This window comes from Loxodonta africana, chromosome 25 (genome assembly GCF_030014295.1).
Source record: "Loxodonta africana isolate mLoxAfr1 chromosome 25, mLoxAfr1.hap2, whole genome shotgun sequence".
Taxonomy (NCBI): domain Eukaryota; kingdom Metazoa; phylum Chordata; class Mammalia; order Proboscidea; family Elephantidae; genus Loxodonta; species Loxodonta africana.
The window spans coordinates 65,439,889-65,459,951 of record NC_087366.1 but is presented as its reverse complement, the minus strand read 5'-3'; the positions used below and the strand labels follow the sequence as shown (position 1 = coordinate 65,459,951).

The window sequence follows — 20,063 nt, the reverse complement described above, 5'->3', positions numbered from 1 at the left end:
GTCACCATTCACCGACCAGGTCCAGGCGCGACCAGCCCTTTACGGAAGTCACTTCCAGCTGGCACAGCCTTCACGGTCATTCCTACACATCACAACGTGCAGACAGACACACAAAGAAGTAAACACCACACTTCAGGAAAACCAAGGTCCACCGCGTGACATAAACACAGCTCTGAATAACTGCAAAGAAAATGAAAGCACTGATACAAACGACATCTGTAACTACTTCATTACCCAACAACAAGTCACTGTGAAATGCACAGACTCCTTGCGTGTGAAGAATCTGCGCACCACAGTCGTGTTCCACAGTTTTACTGGTTGAAGTATGTGTGCATACTCTGCAGTTAGAATATACTGGAAAAAAACCTTTGATTTCTAAGCTGTTTTTAAAAAATCGTAAATGTAAAAATTCTCAAGTGGAAATTTTGCAGAGAAACCCATATTTTATCTTCCACGTGGCTACAGTCACCCTCCCCTAACAGTTCAGCACCCCCAGCTCGTTCCCGGGATTCAGTTCCAAATTGCTGGGGATCGGTGCACAACAGTTATGATAAAGCACGCACCACCCGGTGACTGCTCCAGAGAACACCAGCCCTTGTGACGGAGAAACTTCCAGTTTAGGGGTGTTGGTCCCAAGCACACCCACCTCGCCCCTCACAACCTGAACCAGTATTAATACCTGCTGCCCTGTGCTGCTTGTGACTGCTTTCCATGTGAACAGATGTAGGGTTCACAGTACTGCACCGCAAAAGAATAACAAGACAAACCATTTTTATCCTTCCTTTGTGGGCCAGAGCTGAACACACTCACAGGGTAACTCTGGAGTGAAGTCCTCTGTAAGGACTTCCAAAAAAGAAAAAAAAAATGAAGAAAGTAACTAACTCTGTCTATTCTGCAGTGCAAATAAAACATTTTCTTAAATAGAAAAAGAATTCCAATCCAATAAGACTACCCATGATTGAAAACGACTTTCCATGATTATAACCACGTCCAACTGGTTTAGAAGAACTTGGTGAGAAAGTGATTGTCAAAAAAAGTTACTAAGACAAACTCACGAGTAGTTGGCAACATGAGCAAAGAATGAAGAGGCGTTCTTAATACCAATCCAAACAACATTAGCATTGGAATGACGTTCTGAGGTTTACACTTGGTGATTTAAGATTTCAGTCTCATAAAATGACTTGAGAACAATTTCAGTACCACCAACTCTTGATCATACAAAGACCCACTTTCTAGACTCTGGATTATTTAGGCCTTTGTGTCTCCTATCCTCACAGCTGTATGTCTGTCTGTCTTTCTGAACCATTTCACTACTCATTAAGTCACACATCCAAAAAACCAAAAAACCCACTGCCGTCGAGTCAATTCTGACTCATTGCGGCCCTACAGGGCGGGGTAGAACTGCCCCATAGTGTTTCCAAGGAGCGCCTGGTGGATCTGTTCTGCTGACCTTTTGGTTAACAGCCGTAGTAGCACTTAACCACCACACTACCAGGGTTTCCAAGCCACACACAGGCAAGAGTTTTAACAAGTAGTCATCTCTAGAAGGAAAAAAAAAATCTGATGAGAATAGAAATTCAAACTCCTAAATAAAAATTTATTTTTGGTTTACTTGTGATTACTGCATTAATTCCTTTAATCCTAGTACCTTTACTGTGGAAAATTAAGGGTTGGTTGTTAATATTGAAAACTACTTTAATATGACAGACCTGAACTTACAGCTATCTTTTTTAAAATCTACTATTTAGATTCTCAACTGATTTTTTGCCCACCTAAACATTATTTCCCGTTCTACAGTTTTTCTTTACCTTTATCGGTTATAGGCTTCACCACAATGTGTGTATATTTTAACACCAATAATTGTTTCTGAAGTAAAGAGTGAGCTTCTGGGTTGTCACTTCTGTAGTCACTGTAGCCAAGTGGATGTTCCCATTACAGGGACCTCTTGACACCAGGGCTGCAGCCATGAGTTCTCAACCCTCTCTGCTGAGGGAATCTGGGCAGACCAGCTGAGGCTGAGAAGTGCTGGGATTCTACAAGCTACTAGTAAAAAACTGACAGTTTATTTTCTTCCCCCTGGATAAAACCTCTATCTTCCTTTAGTCCCCCTTTCATCTCACTTCACAAAGCAAGCAAGCACTGGGAGTTTTTATTCAGTTCTGTGGCACATTGCTGCTTCCCCAGGCTGCCGTGTGACAAACACTGTTGTCTTTCCCTTTGCGGGCAGGAAAACTCCAGGTACTCACAAGGAAACCACCATCCATCCATGTTCTCAAGCAAACATTTTGTCAGTAGAAGAGAAAGAACGTGTTGATGAAAGAATCAAAGAGGGAGAGGGCTGATCAAATACACATCTGTTTACAACTCACAGGTCTATTTTTTAAAATTAACTCACATCTATTGGTATCTGTCACTCTAGAGACAGCTGAAATGATACCGCACTTGAAAAGCAATGCATCTTACAGGGTAGTCTGTGTACAACACATTTAGCAATATCAAGTGCCTCTGGAGCACAGTGATGGCAAGGTGGCCCTAACCCATATTTACATATGCATGCATGATGTTTTTATTTTTGACATCAGAACTGGCCGCTTCACCTTGTGGCTTGCTTTAGCAATGAAGAGAAGGTCTATTAGCCAGGACTGTGCACGCCATACTTGAAAGCGAGCAATTGATCCCCTGACAGCAGACTAATCTCACAAATGAACAATTTCAATTTACCTTGTAATTCAGTGGTGTTTGCTGGGCTCAAACAGAATCGGCTTTAAGTTTCTATTTGGCTTCCTCCCGTCATCCACATCTCTAAATTAAGATTGGTTTCTCTTGTACAACCATCCCTGCAGGTGGGCATGCAATGAAGTGCTTAGATCCAACAATGGCGTCTTACAACACACGTGACCAATCCAAGCGCGTTAACACTGGCGTCTGCGGTTGACCAGCAGTGGCATGCTATTCAATGAGGTATTTCAGTAAATGCTCCCCTCTTCTTCCACGTGTGCACTGAGTTAGCTCAAAGGTAAAGCTGCTGTGGGCTTTCATTCAGTGTTGCTTTAACTCTCCCATGTAACTGGGGGAAAACTCACATCTTCTTAGTTTTTTTTTTTGTTTATTTAATGATGGAAAACATTAGCCTTTATTTTTATTTTACAGCCTAATTATCAAAATTTTTATTTGTGTGATTAAAGACAACAGGGGACTCCAAAAGGCTCACATCACGGGAAGGCGTTGGCCTTTAACACTCTTAAAATTCCAGACCAAGCATCACACATGTCTCAACCCTGGGAGCACAGGTCATGCCTGATGGAGTGCACTGCTGTTTGAGAAGAGTTTGGTCCACCCACGAGGTAAATCGTATCCACACAGTGACAAATACAGAAAAATCCTATTTTCTAGAAATTGAAACTTGACTTTATCCTTTTCAGAAGTAACTGGAAGAGACTGAGAAGGCTTTTGTGCTGGCCCATTCCTGACAACGCATACCCTGAGACTGGCAGCTCCTTGATGTCATGCTGGACCACAGCACTGTCTGCACAGGTTCTGAGGTTGCCGTTTTAAGTCAATGGCCTGGCTCTTTTTCTCCCCCTAACAAACTAGCTCATTTCCTCTCAAACTGATCATTTAGATGTTTTGTGTTAATTTGTTTCAACCACCCCCAGATGCATTTGATGCTAGTGTGTTAAAATGGAAAAAAACAAAACAAAGGCTCTGTGCTATAGCTAGAACTACCACATCAGCAACGGGGGTGCCCAGTGCAGGGTGGGCTGGAGAGCATCAACTCACAAGTAAAACGTGAAGAGACAAGACAGCGCCTCAAGGATCCTGACTACGCCTACGTTTATTTTCAGACTACATTACTAATCCTTCACTACACTTGCATCTTATAAAAGTGTATTTTGTAAAAGACAATCATCAGTCTATGATGTGACTTATACAAAAGGGTAAATCCCCTGACCCCCTCTTACAGGGATGCACTAGCACGTGTAAACGTGGTGCTGGAATGAGCTAGCCTGGGCAGGATTTTCAAAGAGCACATTTCAGTACTGGAACATGTCCAATGAACACTACTCCCCCAACCCCAACAGAAAATGCCTGAAACTATACTCCACTTAGCTGTTGAGGATTAGTTTGTTACCGCAAATGACAGGGACACCATCCTCCAGGAAGTGCCTAGGGGCTCCCCTCAAGGTCCCCCCATAGCAAGAGTTGGTGGAAACGAGGGTTCTCTAGAGCACTGGTGATGTACACACTACCAGCTAAGAGCAACGACTACAACTTTCTGAGCTTGAACTAAATTATAAAGTATATCTGGTGGCAACAGAATTTCTCTCGGTCTTCTAGGATGATTTTTTGATCTTCTTTTCTCCAAATATGATGTTTGCTTATACATGTGGTAGAATGCATCTTTTTAAAACGTGAAAAGTTCTTAAAGTGTATCAGCAGCTCACTGTATTACTGATCCTCATTTTAGGAGAGTTTTAAAATATCCCAAAGGGGGATAAGCATTAATCCATCCATTGAATTTCCTTTGCTTTTTTTTAATAATCTGATTTGCACATGAAAAATAACGTACACTTATGAAAGTCTGAACTTCTATGGTGACCGTGATGAGTCAATTCCTAAAACAGGCAACGGTAAAAATACTGCATGATGTTGTACCACATATAGCCTGACAAAAATGTAAAAGAGTGTAAGAAAAACAGCGTCACATTGCTGAGGGTCATCTCCCTGGAAACTGCTTCCCGATGGCCCTCGAGAGGTGGAAAAGCTCCTAAAAGACAAGATGGAAATATTAATCCATTGTACTGTGGAGGTCAGCCTCCTGGAATAAAGTTGAGTATTAGTTTAACTAGGGTTTAAAACAAAAGCATCTTCCATGACTTCCATTGCCCTTGAAGAGAAGTCTTATTTGAAATATAATGTTCAAACTGCCCTTCCCTGCCTCTGAACCATTGCCTCAACAATCTCTGCCCAGAACATTCCTCCTCCACCATCTCAGTGAATGGCAGGTCCATCTGCTTCCTTCCAGCATCAGAAGCCCCATCACTGTCCACTCTACGTTCATCACCTTCATGGCAATTTCCATGATGTGCAATGATCCTTCATTTCTTTCCTTCTACAGACTTCACTGTCTTTCCCCTGCAACAGAAGCTGCAGGGGAGCAAGCCCTCTCTGGCTGTCTTGTCTCCTGCTGTATCCCTAGAGACTTCCACAGTGGCCCAACACAGAGTAAGTTAAACAGATATTACTTAAAGAATTTCCAAAAGAGTCTAATTTATATGAACTCCTCTATTTACAAATTAAATGTTATTGCCACAAAAACAGTGGTTGTAAATCACTGACATTTCCAAAGGGCAATATTTTTATGAAATATAATAATATAAAGGAGACATACAAAGTAAACAGATGTCTTTAAATTTTTTTCTGGAAAGCTAGACCATTTTAAAGCAATATTACTGAAGGTCATCTTGATAACACTCTTCGGCATTTCAAATAGTCTTTGTCCTTGTTGATAATCCCCTAGCGTAAGCTGATTCATGAGGGGATTTGCTTCTCACGAACAATTTACAGAAAGCACTTTCAAGTTTCAGGATCTATTACGCAAATAAAGCCGTTGCCTTCGAGTTGACTCCAACACATAGCAACCCTATAGGACAGAGTACAACTGCCCCATAGGGTTTCCAAGGCTGTATTCTTTACGGTCCCTCAGAGCAGCTAGTGAGTTTGAACCATTGACCTTTTGGTTAGTAGCTGAGTGCTTAGCCACTGCACCACCAGGGCTCCTTATTATGCAAATAGTGTTCTTAAAAAGAGGCTTTCATCATTGCTGCTACAATTAAAGCCAAGTATCATCAGGCAAGAGATTGAGGCTAGAAAGGAGGAGAGATCCTGCTGACCTCTTACCGCCTCCTGCCTCCTTAGTTTACACAAGCATCCTGTCCTACCTGTGAAGAGGACTGGAGAGCAGGACCAGGAAATGCTCAGAGGCCATCTTATTCAATCAGTCTTATTACGGATCCTAATGATAACACAGTGTCCAACTCCTCAGAGTGATATACACTAGTCCACTACCTGAGTCAGAAGGTTAAGGTCAGGAAGGGAGGAATCCTGTTGAGGGCAAAGTGAAACAAATCCCCAATGCAAAAACAAAACCATTAAATGTAATTAATGTAATGTAAGTATAATTAACACTAATGGAGGTGAAACAATACAGAAGAGATGGTGAGAACAGTTGCAAGTCTTGAAGAATGTAATTAATGTCACTGAGTTGTATGTGTAAAAACTGTTAAATTGGTGTGTTATGCTGTATTTTCACAAATAAAATAAAATAAAAACTGTAATTAACATATCAGCCTTTGCTCAACATTAGGCCTTTGACAGTCTGATTTAACATCAACTTTAACTCTGTACCAAAAAAGTCTAGGTGGGGAGAAAATAGGGCTTTCTGTTCATCTAAAACCCCATGGCCACCCTTAGACCTGGGACAACTTTCTACTCAACTTTTTTTCCTATTGTAGGCTCTCGGAAGTAGGCCTACAACACAGCAAATCTGAAAGCATTTCCTACTATAGCACCTGGCATTCTGCTAATGTTAACTTTCTTCTTTCCTAACTTCCTTTCTTCCTCCTTTTCTCTTCCTCCCTTGTTATGTCTTCTTCGCTGCATTATAATATTTGTACTTCATAAAGAATTTTAAAAATAGAAAAAATCTTAGGGTAAATAGGGAGCCCTGGTGGCCCAGTGAGTTGGAACCGGCTCGTTGGCAACAGGTTTGGTTTTTGGTTTTGGTGGTGCACTGGTTAAGAGCTCGGCTGCTAACCAAAATGTCAACAGTTCAAATTCACCAGCTGCTCCTTAGAAATCCTATGAGGCAGTTCTACTCTGCCCTACAGGGTTGCTATAAGCTGGAATTGTCTCCACAGCAACAGGTTTTTTTTTTTTTTTTTTTTAGGGTAAATAGATTTTTTTCTCCCAAGAAGAAAGTATAAAGTTGCATCTTAATACTTAAAAAGTGAACTTTACCCCATGTGTAAAGAAAAAATAATCACGTAAAAATGGAGCTAAGAATTCTCTGAAATGACTATAATATAATGTTAAATACTACAGTGCAATGCCAAAACATGATTACCTGGTATTTCATAAAACACCACATTTAACTGTATGTGTATAACTGGAGCCTACCACAGGCTGTGTATAACTGGAGCCTACCACAGACTGTGTATAACTGGAGCCTACCACAGGTTGTGTATAATTGGAGCCTACCACAGGCTGTGTATAACTGGAGCCTACCACAGACTGTGTATAACTGGAGCCTACCACAGACTGTGTATAACTGGAGCCTACCACAGGTTGTGTATAACTGGAGCCTACCACAGGTTGTGTATAACTGGAGCCTACCACAGACTGTGTATAACTGGAGCCTACCACAGGCTGTGTATAACTGGAGCCTACCACAGGTTGTATATAATTGGAGCCTACCACAGACTGTGTATAACTGGAGCCTACCACAGGCTGTGTATAATTGGAGCCTACCACAGACTGTGTATAACTGGAGCCTACCACAGACTGTGTATAACTGGAGCCTACCACAGGTTGTGTATAATTGGAGCCTACCACAGACTGTGTATAACTGGAGCCTACCACAGGTTGTGTATAATTGGAGCCTACCACAGGCTGTGTATAACTGGAGCCTACCACAGACTGTGTATAACTGGAGCCTACCACAGACTGTGTATAACTGGAGCCTACCACAGACTGTGTATAACTGGAGCCTACCACAGGCTGTGTATAATTGGAGCCTACCACAGACTGTGTATAACTGGAGCCTACCACAGACTGTGTATAACTGGAGCCTACCACAGGTTGTGTATAATTGGAGCCTACCACAGACTGTGTATAACTGGAGCCTACCACAGGCTGTGTATAATTGGAGCCTACCACAGACTGTGTATAACTGGAGCCTACCACAGGTTGTGTATAATTGGAGCCTACCACAGACTGTGTATAACTGGAGCCTACCACAGGCTGTGTATAATTGGAGCCTACCACAGGCTGTGTATAACTGGAGCCTACCACAGACTGTGTATAACTGGAGCCTACCACAGGCTGTGTATAATTGGAGCCTACCACAGACTGTGTATAACTGGAGCCTACCACAGACTGTGTATAACTGGGGTAAAAAAAAAAAAAAAACCACAGGCTGTGTATAATTGGAGCCTACCACAGACTGTGTATAACTGGAGCCTACCACAGACTGTGTATAACTGGAGCCTACCACAGACTGTGTATAACTGGGGTAAAAAAAAAAAAAAAAAAAAAAAAACCACAGGCTGTGTATAATTGGAGCCTACCACAGACTGTGTATAACTGGGGTAAAAAAAAAAAACAAACAAAAAACCACAGGCTGTGTATAATTGGAGCCTACCACAGACTGTGTATAACTGGAGCCTACCACAGGCTGTGTATAATTGGAGCCTACCACAGACTGTGTATAACTGGAGCCTACCACAGGTTGTGTATAATTGGAGCCTACCACGGACTGTGTATAACTGGAGCCTACCACAGGCTGTGTATAATTGGAGCCTACCACAGACTGTGTATAACTGGAGCCTACCACAGACTGTGTATAACTGGGGTAAAAAAAAAAAAAAAAACAAAAAACCACAGGCTGTGTATAATTGGAGCCTACCACAGACTGTGTATAACTGGAGCCTACCACAGGCTGCGTATAACTGGAGCCTACCACAGACTGTGTATAACTGGAGCCTACCACAGACTGTGTATAACTGGAGCCTACCACAGACTGTGTATAACTGGGGCCTACCACAGGCTGTGTATAATTGGAGCCTACCACAGACTGTGTATAACTGGAGCCTACCACAGGTTGTGTATAATTGGAGCCTACCACAGACTGTGTATAACTGGAGCCTACCACAGGCTGTGTATAATTGGAGCCTACCACAGACTGTGTATAACTGGAGCCTACCACAGACTGTGTATAACTGGGGTAAAAAAAAAAAAAAAAAAAAAAACCACAGGCTGTGTATAATTGGAGCCTACCACAGACTGTGTATAACTGGAGCCTACCACAGACTGTGTATAACTGGGGTAAAAAAAAAAAAAAAAAAAAAAAACCACAGGCTGTGTATAATTGGAGCCTACCACAGACTGTGTATAACTGGGGTAAAAAAAAAAAACAAACAAAAAACCACAGGCTGTGTATAATTGGAGCCTACCACAGACTGTGTATAACTGGAGCCTACCACAGACTGTGTATAACTGGGGTAAAAAAAAAAAAAAAACCACAGGCTGTGTATAATTGGAGCCTACCACAGACTGTGTATAACTGGAGCCTACCACAGACTGTGTATAACTGGAGCCTACCACAGACTGTGTATAACTGGAGCCTACCACAGGTTGTGTATAATTGGAGCCTACCACAGACTGTGTATAATTGGAGCCTACCACAGGTTGTGTATAATTGGAGCCTACCACAGACTGTGTATAACTGGAGCCTACCACAGGCTGTGTATAATTGGAGCCTACCACAGACTGTGTATAACTGGAGCCTACCACAGACTGTGTATAACTGGAGCCTACCACAGACTGTGTATAACTGGAGCCTACCACAGACTGTGTATAACTGGAGCCTACCACAGACTGTGTATAACTGGGGTAAAAAAAAAAAAAAAAAAAAAAAACCACAGGCTGTGTATAATTGGAGCCTACCACAGACTGTGTATAACTGGGGTAAAAAAAAAAAACAAACAAAAAACCACAGGCTGTGTATAATTGGAGCCTACCACAGACTGTGTATAACTGGAGCCTACCACAGGCTGTGTATAATTGGAGCCTACCACAGACTGTGTATAACTGGAGCCTACCACAGGTTGTGTATAATTGGAGCCTACCACGGACTGTGTATAACTGGAGCCTACCACAGGCTGTGTATAATTGGAGCCTACCACAGACTGTGTATAACTGGAGCCTACCACAGACTGTGTATAACTGGGGTAAAAAAAAAAAAAAAAACAAAAAACCACAGGCTGTGTATAATTGGAGCCTACCACAGACTGTGTATAACTGGAGCCTACCACAGGCTGCGTATAACTGGAGCCTACCACAGACTGTGTATAACTGGAGCCTACCACAGACTGTGTATAACTGGAGCCTACCACAGACTGTGTATAACTGGAGCCTACCACAGACTGTGTATAACTGGAGCCTACCACAGACTGTGTATAACTGGAGCCTACCACAGGTTGTGTATAATTGGAGCCTACCACAGACTGTGTATAACTGGAGCCTACCACAGGTTGTGTATAATTGGAGCCTACCACAGACTGTGTATAACTGGAGCCTACCACAGGCTGTGTATAATTGGAGCCTACCACAGACTGTGTATAACTGGAGCCTACCACAGACTGTGTATAACTGGGGTAAAAAAAAAAAAAAACCACAGGCTGTGTATAATTGGAGCCTACCACAGACTGTGTATAACTGGAGCCTACCACAGACTGTGTATAACTGGAGCCTACCACAGACTTTGTATAACTGGGGTAAAAAAAAAAAAAAACCACAGGCTGTGTATAATTGGAGCCTACCACAGACTGTGTATAACTGGAGCCTACCACAGGTTGTGTATAATTGGAGCCTACCACAGACTGTGTATAACTGGAGCCTACCACAGGCTGTGTATAATTGGAGCCTACCACAGACTGTGTATAACTGGAGCCTACCACAGGCTGTGTATAACTGGAGCCTACCACAGACTGTGTATAACTGGAGCCTACCACAGACTGTGTATAATTGGAGCCTACCACAGACTGTGTATAACTGGAGCCTACCACAGACTGTGTATAACTGGAGCCTACCACAGGCTGTGTATAACTGGAGCCTACCACAGGCTGTGTATAACTGGAGCCTACCACAGGCTGTGTATAACTGGAGCCTACCACAGACTGTGTATAACTGGAGCCTACCACAGGCTGTGTATAATTGGAGCCTACCACAGACTGTGTATAACTGGAGCCTACCACAGGCTGTGTATAACTGGAGCCTACCACAGACTGTGTATAACTGGAGCCTACCACAGACTGTGTATAACTGGAGCCTACCACAGGCTGTGTATAACTGGAGCCTACCACAGGCTGTGTATAATTGGAGCCTACCACAGACTGTGTATAACTGGAGCCTACCACAGGTTGTGTATAATTGAAGCCTACCACAGACTGTGTATAATTGGAGCCTACCACAGACTGTGTATAATTGGAGCCTACTACAATTTCTTGAATTAGATCTGTCTGTATAACTATTGTTCCATCATCTGATCCTTGTTTGCTGGCTGATGAAGAGCTTTAACACAAATTCATCTTTACAAAAATTCTAAGGTGAAATTTTTAAATACAGAAATACTTTGATTACTTTAGGGTATCTAAGAATCAAAAAATGATAATCACTCCTAAGGTTACATCTTGGGAACTATTATTAGTAACTCCAGGAATATATATATATATACATAAAAATAGGATAGTGTGTACCTGTTTTATAAAAATGTGATAAAAGGTCCTCTTTTTCAATAAACCGTTGATAGAGCCAATCAGCAAGGTCATCATCAGTCTCCAGGGGTACATCTTTAATTGGAAAGATCCTATTAAGAGTTAGGAGAAAACAACAAAATGACTTTACTTCAGAAGTTGAAATCATCATGAACCACGATTTAGCTCTGATAACTGAAAATCTGAAGGAAGCTATGGAGTCACTTTTGCTTGTGCAATGGTTGGTTTCTTCCCTTTCTCAAGTCATGTTTTTCTTTTTTTTTTTTCTTTTCATTGTTGTTGATTATACAACAGAGTTCATTCATTCATTCAAATACTTACCTAGAACCTATTAAGTGTTAGGTCCGGTGCTAGACGCTGATAATACGTTAAATTATTCTGTATCTGAGAAATAACTGTGTCTTCCCTCGTTTGCGTATTTAGGGACACATTCAGTGTAGTCAAACACTAGGTCAAATACAGGTTATGTATCTTAGCAATGATCTTTTTGGTGGGCATCTCTGTGAGTCAGATAGAATCCACTCAAATTGGTGTCTTTCGCTAACGTTATCAGAGATGGACAACGTGGGAACTATTTGCTGACTCTGAACGAGAGTTTCTTTTCTTATTTGCTTTCCAATTTTGTGGGGGAGTTTTCTTTATCAAAGGTATAAAGGTGCTTTGAGAGGTTTGTCTGTATGAAAAATAGCTGTTCCCTGTTCCCCTCGCCTCCATTTATCTGTCTCCAGAGGAATTTTCTTCTCTCTTGGTATTTATCACCATGTTCCTTATTTACTGATGTCCCACTATGGAAGATGAGGATTACTGTATTTTTATGCAAATAATATGCACGTTGTACATTTTTTGCCGACCTCGCAACCCCTATTCCTAACCGGACTCTGAGCATTATGTATGTGGGCATGATATTTGCAAAAAAACTGTAAACTCTTCCTTCTTCCTAACGGCACCACAAGTGCACACCCATCTTCCCAAAGAGGCTGCAATTCCAATTAGCTCAAACTCAGCATGAACATTATCTTAATCATGTAAATACGTTCATAGCTAAAATGGGTGGTAAACCATGACTACTTTTTCTTTCCAGCCCAATTTTTATTCCCCCTGGACTGAGGGATTATATTCCTTTTTCTATGTCAACTTCGAGCTCCCAGGGGCCAACTGTCTATAATCATTGGCATCAGCAAATTTTTTTTAAAAGGTCAGACAGTAAATATTTTAGGCTGTACAGGCTACATGATCTCTGCTGCCTTGCAGTGGGAAAGCAGGCACTGACAATGTACACATAAATGCATGGGCATGGCTGTGTTCCAATAAAACTTTATTCACAAAAACAGGCCCACCCATTGCCCTCCAGTCAATCACACAATTCCAACTCATAGCTACCCTACAGGGCAGAACAGAACTGCTCTATAGGGTCTCTAAGGGTGTAAACCTTTAGAAGCAGACTGCCACATCTCTCTCCCAAAGAGTGGCTGGTGGGTTTGAACCACCAACCTTCCAGTTAGCAGCTGAGTACTTAACCACTGCGTCACCAGGGCTCCTTCAAAAAACAGGCAGTAGGCCAAATTCGGCCCACATCTTGAGTTTGCTAGCCCCTAGTCAAGATTTTCTCCTAAGACCTTCACATGTATCAGACACTTTGAATTACATCTGCCTGAAGAAGATTCACAGCAATCTGGATTTACTGCCTAGTTTTCACTGTGGGAAGTCTCTTCACTACCATCCTGGTAAGTCCCTGTACTTCTCTCCTAAAATAATATAAGGTTTCCCACGAGAGGTTCCTCTTTCGCTACCCACTCCTCGTTTTGATGCAGCATACTCTCCTGCAGTTTCTCGAGAGAGGGCCCTGGAAATCTTGCATGTCCTCGCACTTGGTTGACAATTTGGACAGAATTCAGGGTTGGAAATAATTTTCTTTCTTATCTGTTTTTTGTCCCCCTTTCTAGGAGATTATTTAACTTGTAAACTTTTTACTAAGTTTTTCTTTTACCATATTTCTAATTTCTAAGGTTTCTATCGTTCTCTGAACATTATTTTTTTACAGTATGCTATTATCGTTTTATTGTTGCAATATCTTATCTCTAAGAGAAGTTTTTAAAATTATGACAGAAAATTTTAAACACTGACAAAAGTAGACGTAAGAGTGTAATGAACTCCTATGTACTTCGAGGATTTCTGGAAGCTGTCCTTTCCCTGCAGTCTCTGTTCCTCCATCTTTCACACAGAGGCCATTAGGTTACCAGTAACCTGGAAATTCTTTGTGCTTATTTACAGAGGTGGGACCAAATGGCTGATTAGCAGCTCTCAGCCTGTGCATGAAGTCTGCTGGCTGTGAGCTCTCTGAGGATTATCTGGCTGGGCCATGTGGATGATCTTCCCTCCTGAACTGGCCCATTTCCCCAAAGAAAGGTCCTCTAATTTCCTGCTTGGAGAGCAAAGGCCTGAATAGCTTTCTGGTAGCCAAGTGAGATAAGAAGGCTGGGAATCTCAGCATACAACATGCTTACATTCACGTTATCATGCTGTTTTTGCTTGGGATCTCCACCCTCAACTATTCCTGGTGTTCCTGAGTCTAGAAAGCCCTATTCTATCCTTTCAGCATATACCCCCAGTATTTGCCAAGGTAGGGAAAAAGCAATCACCCCACTATGGGATATAGGTTAGGGATTCTGGGTATCTCATTTCTTTGTAAACAGATTTCAACCACTCCTCCCAGGTTAGCACTCCTTCCACCCTCACTCCCACAAGTACTGATCCTGCCATTGTCCAGACTTATGGAGGTTCTGGGGTATAAATCAGGTTGGCTCTTGGCTTAGGTTCTGTTATGCTATTTACTACTCCATCTGTTTTCCAACATCCCAAGTTTTTTTTATTTCCATTGTCTTTCGTATTGTTCTCTCTACCCTTGTGGATTTACACCTTAAAACAAACCCCTTAAGCATTATTTTCCTGGAATTCTGGGAGGGAATGAAAGTAGACATGAGTCCCCTCCATCTCTCTGCAGAAGCTGTCCTATTATTTTTGAAAGGTCTGAGTAGATTTTCTGTCTTTGGCCAGGGTTTACCACTTGCCATGCTTACAAAGAGGCCTATTTTGCTATCTTAAGTTTAGGTAAGACACAAGTCAACTACTTATATTTAGCAAGTATTTGGAAATCATTATAATGCTTATATACCATTATAATAAACACTAACCAACTTCTATAGTTTTACCCAGAGAACAGTGTCCAGGCCAGCCAAATAAATATAAAGAATTCTGAAATGACTGGAATGATTATACTTAAGACTCCCTCAGAAGCTTTTTTTAAAACACTGAGGTGAAAGTCACATGACATAAAATGGCCCATTTAAAGTGAACAGCTCAGTTTACTACAATCGCAGAGTTGTGTGGCTACCACCTCGATCTGGTTCCAAAGCGTGGTCGTCTGCATACAAATCGGAAGGAACGTCGTTAGTTAACCACGTGAGAATCAGGTTCCTTTCTTTCGTCTTTTTAAATATTTAAATATCACATTGGGGTAACTGAAAACCCAAATTAAAGTATCAGTGGGCAAGAAAGAGAAGAGAGAAAAGAAAGGCGTGTACTATGAAAAAAAATTAACAATTTTAAGAACTCACAAAGTTTTGATTAACACTTTTGCTTTCAAAAATTAAAAAAAAAAAACTCATCAAAATACAATTTCATACAGAAAATAATTTTCTCGTTCTTATTTTTCTACTCCCCAAAATATACTACATTGCTCTATAGCAGTAATGTAAAAATGTTTTAGTTTATCAAATATTTTAACGAAATAGAAGACCCTGAGGTCCAAAAACTTCAAGTTTCAGCTTGCTACTATAACATCTTATCAGAACTAACTGGAATTGCCCTCACTCTCTGTGGGCTAATGATGAAGATGACATAAAATATCATAAATTAGGGGGAAAAAAAATGGAAGTGCTCATACTACATAAAATCATCCCACAGGTAGAATTCCTTTGCTCTTTTAAAATCTATACTCCTAAGTAATTGAAAGCTCTCTTTTCAAACTAAATACTTCCGCTCTGCACTCTCCACCCCAGGTCTGCTGTGCTTCTTAAGGGAGTGGGCCTCCTTGGTTGAGATTCCCTTTCACAAACAGCTTTGCTTCAGCACCCAAAGAGTCTTTGCTTTTAGGCACAAATAAAATAATCTCAAAAGGTGCTATGGCATGGTGATTAGGAGAAAAAAAAAAGGTCAGTTTTGTGAAGGGGCTTTCCCTAACCTCCTTCTTTCTCTAAGAAGTCTCTGTAAACACTTGGCCATATGAAACAGCCATTTATATATAAGAGTTTAAAAAAAAAAAAAAAACTCACTGCCATCGAGTCTATTCTGCCTCTTAGCAATCCTACAGGACAGAGTAGAACTGCCCCATAGGGTTTTCAAGGCTGTAAATCTTTACAGAAACAGACTGTCACACCTTTCTCCTGTATTAGGGTTAGGGTATGTTTAAGTCATTGAGGGTCTGTATCTACCAAGCAAACCTGTAATCATATTTATTTTTATTGTACTTCAGATGAAGGTTTACAGAACTATTTTCTCATTAAACAGTTAGTATACATATTGTTTTATGACACCGGTTAACAACCCCACGACATGTCAACACTCTCCCTTCTCAACCTTAGTTTCCCTATTACCAGCTTTCCTGTTCCCTCCTGCCTTCTAGTCCTTGCCCCTGGGCTGGTGTGCCCCTTTAGTCTCGTTTTGTTTTATGGGGCTGTCCAATCTTTGGCTGAATGGTGAACCTTGGGAGTGACTTCATTACTGAGCTAAAAGAGTGTCCAGGGGTATACTCTCGGGGTTTCTCTAGTCTCTGTCAAGCCAGTAAGTCTCGTCTTTTTTTGTGTGTGAGTTACAATTTCGTTCTACGTTTTTCTCCAGCTCTGTCCGGGGCCCTCTATTATGATCCCTGTCAGAGCAGTCAGTGGTGCTAGCCAGGCACAATCTAGCTGTAGTGGACTCAGTCTGGTGGAGGCCATCGTAGATGTGGTCCATTAGGCCTTTGGGCTAATTTCTCCCTTGTATCTTTAGTTTTTTTCATTCCTCCTTGTGCTCTAAGGCTACTCACAGGCTTTTAAGACCCCAGTTGCTACTCACCAAAGTAGAAGGTAGAACATTTTCTTTACAAACTATGTTATGTCAATTGGGAAACCCTGGTGGCATAGTGGTTAAGTGCTATGGCTGCTAACCAAGAGGTCGGAAGTTGGAATCCGCCAGGCGCTCCTTGGAATTTCTATGGGGCAGTTCTATTCTGTCCTATAGGCTCGCTATGAGTCGGAATCGACTCGATGGCAGGGGGTTTGGTTTTTTTTTTTTTTTGTATGCCAATTGAGCTAGATGTTCCCTGAGACTATGGTCCCCACAGCCCTCAGCCCAGCAATTTGGTCCCTCAGGGAGTTTGGATGTGTCTATGGAGCTTCCATGACCTTGCCTTGTACAAGTCGTGCTGGCTTCCCCAGTACTGTGTACTGTCTTACCCTTCATCAAAGTTACCACTTATCTATTGTCTGTTTAGTGTTTTTCCATCCCCACCCCTCCCCTCCCTTGCAACCATCAAAGATTGTTTCTTTTTATGTGTAAACCTTTTCATGAGTTTTTACAGTAGTAGTCTCATACAATATTTGTCCTTTTGTGACTGACTTATTTCACTCAGCATAGTGACCTCCAGGTTCACCTATGTTAGGAGATGCTTTGCAGATTAATCATTGTTTTTTATCATTTCGTAACACTCCATTCTGTATATGCACCACAGTTTGTTTAAACATTCATCTGTTGTTTCCGTCCTTTTGCTATTGTGAACAATGCTGCAGTGAACACGGGTGTACATGTCTATTCGTGTGATGACTCTTATTTCTCTAGGATATATTTCCTAGAAGTGGGATCACTGGATCATATATTTCCATTTCTAGCTTTCTGAGGAAGCACCATATCATTTTTCAAAATGGTTATATCATTTTGCATTCCCACCAGCAATGCATAAGAGTTCCAATCTCCCCACAGCCTCTTCAACATTCGTCATTTCCTGTTTTTTGATTCGTGCCAGTAATGCCAGGGTGAGACGATATCTTACTGTGGTTTTCATTTGCATTTCTCTGATGGTTAGTGATTGCAAGCATTTCCTCATGTGTCTGTTTGCCGCCTGAATGTCTTCTTTGCTGAAGTGTCTGTTCATTTCCTTTGCCCATTTTTTAATTGAATTATTTGTCTTTTTGTCGTGGAGGTGTTGGACATTCCTGTAGATTTTACAGATTAGATTTTTGTCTGATTTGTAACAACCAAAAAATTTTCCCTAGTCTGTAGGTTCTCTTTTTACTCTTTTGGTGAAGTCTTTTGATGAGCCTAAGAGTTTAATTTTTAGAAGATCCCAGTTATCTAGCATAGCTTCTGGAGTTTGTGTGTTGTTGGTTATGGTATGTATCCTGTTAATGCCGTGTATTAGGGCCTCTAGTGTTGATCCTATTTTTTTCTTTTATGAACTTTATAGTTTTTGGCTTTATATTTAGGTCTTTGATCCATTTTGAACTAGGTGTGAGGTATGGGTCCTGTTTCATTTTTTTGCAGATGGACATCCAGTTCTGCCAGCTCCATTTGTTAAAAAGACTGTCTTTTCCCCATTTGATGGACTTTGGTCCCGTCAAAGATCAAGTGACTGTAAGTAGATGGATTTACATCTGGGTTCTCAATTCTGTTCCATTGGTCAATGTATCTGTCGATGTACCAGTACCAGGCTGTTTTGACTACCGTAGCTGTATGGTAGGTTCTGAGGTCAGGTAGTGTGAGTCCTCCTACTTTGTCTTCTTCTTCCATACTGCTTTACTTATCCGGGGCCTCTTCCCTTTCCATATAAAGTTAATGATTAGTTTTTCCATCTCTTTAAAAAATGTTGTTGGTGCTCAGATCAGGATTGCATTGTATTTGTAAACTGCTTTGGGTAGAACTGTTATTTTCACAAGTTGATTCTACCTATCCATGAGCATGGTATGTTTTTCCATTTATGCAGACCTCTTTTGGTGTTTTGCAGTTTTCTTTGTAAGAGCCTTTTACATCCCTGGTTAGATTTATTCCTAAGTATCTTATTTTTTAGGGGTTATTATAAATGGTATTGTTTTCCTGATTTCCCTTTCATTGTTCTCTTTATTGGCGTATAGGAATCCAACCGATTTTTGTATGTTTATCTTATATCCTGTTACTCTACTGAATCTTTCTGGTAGTTTCAGTAGTTTTCTTGTGGAGTCTTTTGGGTTTTCTATGTATAGTATCATATCATCTGCAAGCAGGAACAGTTTAACTTCTTCATTACCAATTTGGATGCCCTTTATTTCTTTTTCTTGCCTTACTGCTCTAGCTAGAACTTCCAGCACAATGTTAAATAGGAGTGGTGATAAAGGGCATCCTTGTCTTGGTCCTGTTCTCAAGGGGAATGTTTTCAGCTTCTCTCCATTAAGAATGATGCTGGCTATTGGTTTTGCATAGATGCCCTTTGTTATGTTAAGAAATTTCTAGTCTATACCTATTTTATTGAGAGTTTTTATCAGGAATGGGTGCTGGATTTTGTTGAATGCCTTTTCTGCATCAATTGAGATGATCATGTGATTCTTTTATTTATGTGGTGGATTATGTTGATTGATTTTCTAATGTTGAACTGTCCTTGCATAGCTGGTATAAATCCTACTTGATTGCGGTTATTTTTTTGATATGATGCTGAATTCTATTGGCTAGAATTTTGTTGAGAATTTTTGCATCTACATTCATGAGAGATATTTGCCTGTAATTTTCTTTTTTTGTGGTGTCTCTGCCTGGTTTTAGTATCAGGGTTCTGCTGGCTTCACAGAATGGATTCAGAAGTATCGCTTCCTTTTCTATGCTCTGGAATAGTTTGGGTAGTACTGCAACCCCTGTAATCTTAATTTGCAGGTGGGAAGACAAATTAATAAAGCAAATGTGCTTTATTTCTTCCTTTCCTATGTTTACACTTTTTGTTTCTTTTCTTACCATATTGACCTCATTATGACTGCTAGTACAGTACTGAATAGAAGTGGTACAAACAGGCGTTCTTCTCTTTCATTCCTGTTCTTTCAGGGAGGGACCATTCAATAGTTCACCATTAAGTATGACTTTTACTATAGAATTTTTTTGTAGAGACCATTAATCACATTAAGAAAATACCCTTCTAATCTCAGTCTGCTAAGAGTGTTTTTTTTTTTTAATTATGAATGAGAGTTGCATTTTATCCAATGCTTTTTTTTTTTAATCTATTGAAATGCTTATATAATTTTTCCCTTTTTCTGTTAATGTCATTAATTATACAGGTTGATTTGGAAAGTTAAACCACACTTGCATTCCCAGAACGTAGGTTCTCGGTAGATAGTGTGATGTGTTAAATTTTTTTATATACAGCTGGGTTTCATCTGACATCTACAGTCACGTAAGAGGTTCATCTGTAATTTTTCCTTTCTTACAATGTTCTTGCTCAGCTTTTGGCATCAAAGTTAT

The 20,063-nt window shown here is 40.8% G+C and overlaps 1 protein-coding gene across 4 annotated transcripts in view; it reads right to left on the bottom strand.

Moving 5' to 3' along the window:
- The window catches only part of LPGAT1 (lysophosphatidylglycerol acyltransferase 1), a 106,626-nt gene that overhangs the window by 36,199 nt on the left and 50,364 nt on the right, over positions 1-20,063 (bottom strand). For 2 of the 4 annotated variants that reach the window (XM_064276943.1, XM_064276942.1), the window contains exons 7-8: positions 11,538-11,647; positions 69-4,768 (exon numbers count right to left, since the gene is read on the bottom strand). In XM_064276943.1, coding sequence (XP_064133013.1) covers positions 4,617-4,768; positions 11,538-11,647 — 262 coding nt within the window. In that variant the 3' untranslated portion in view covers positions 69-4,616. Of the gene's footprint in view, positions 1-68; positions 4,769-5,942; positions 6,106-11,537; positions 11,648-20,063 lie in introns of those variants that run through there. The other 2 variants (XM_064276944.1, XM_064276945.1) reach the window with 2 other exon arrangements.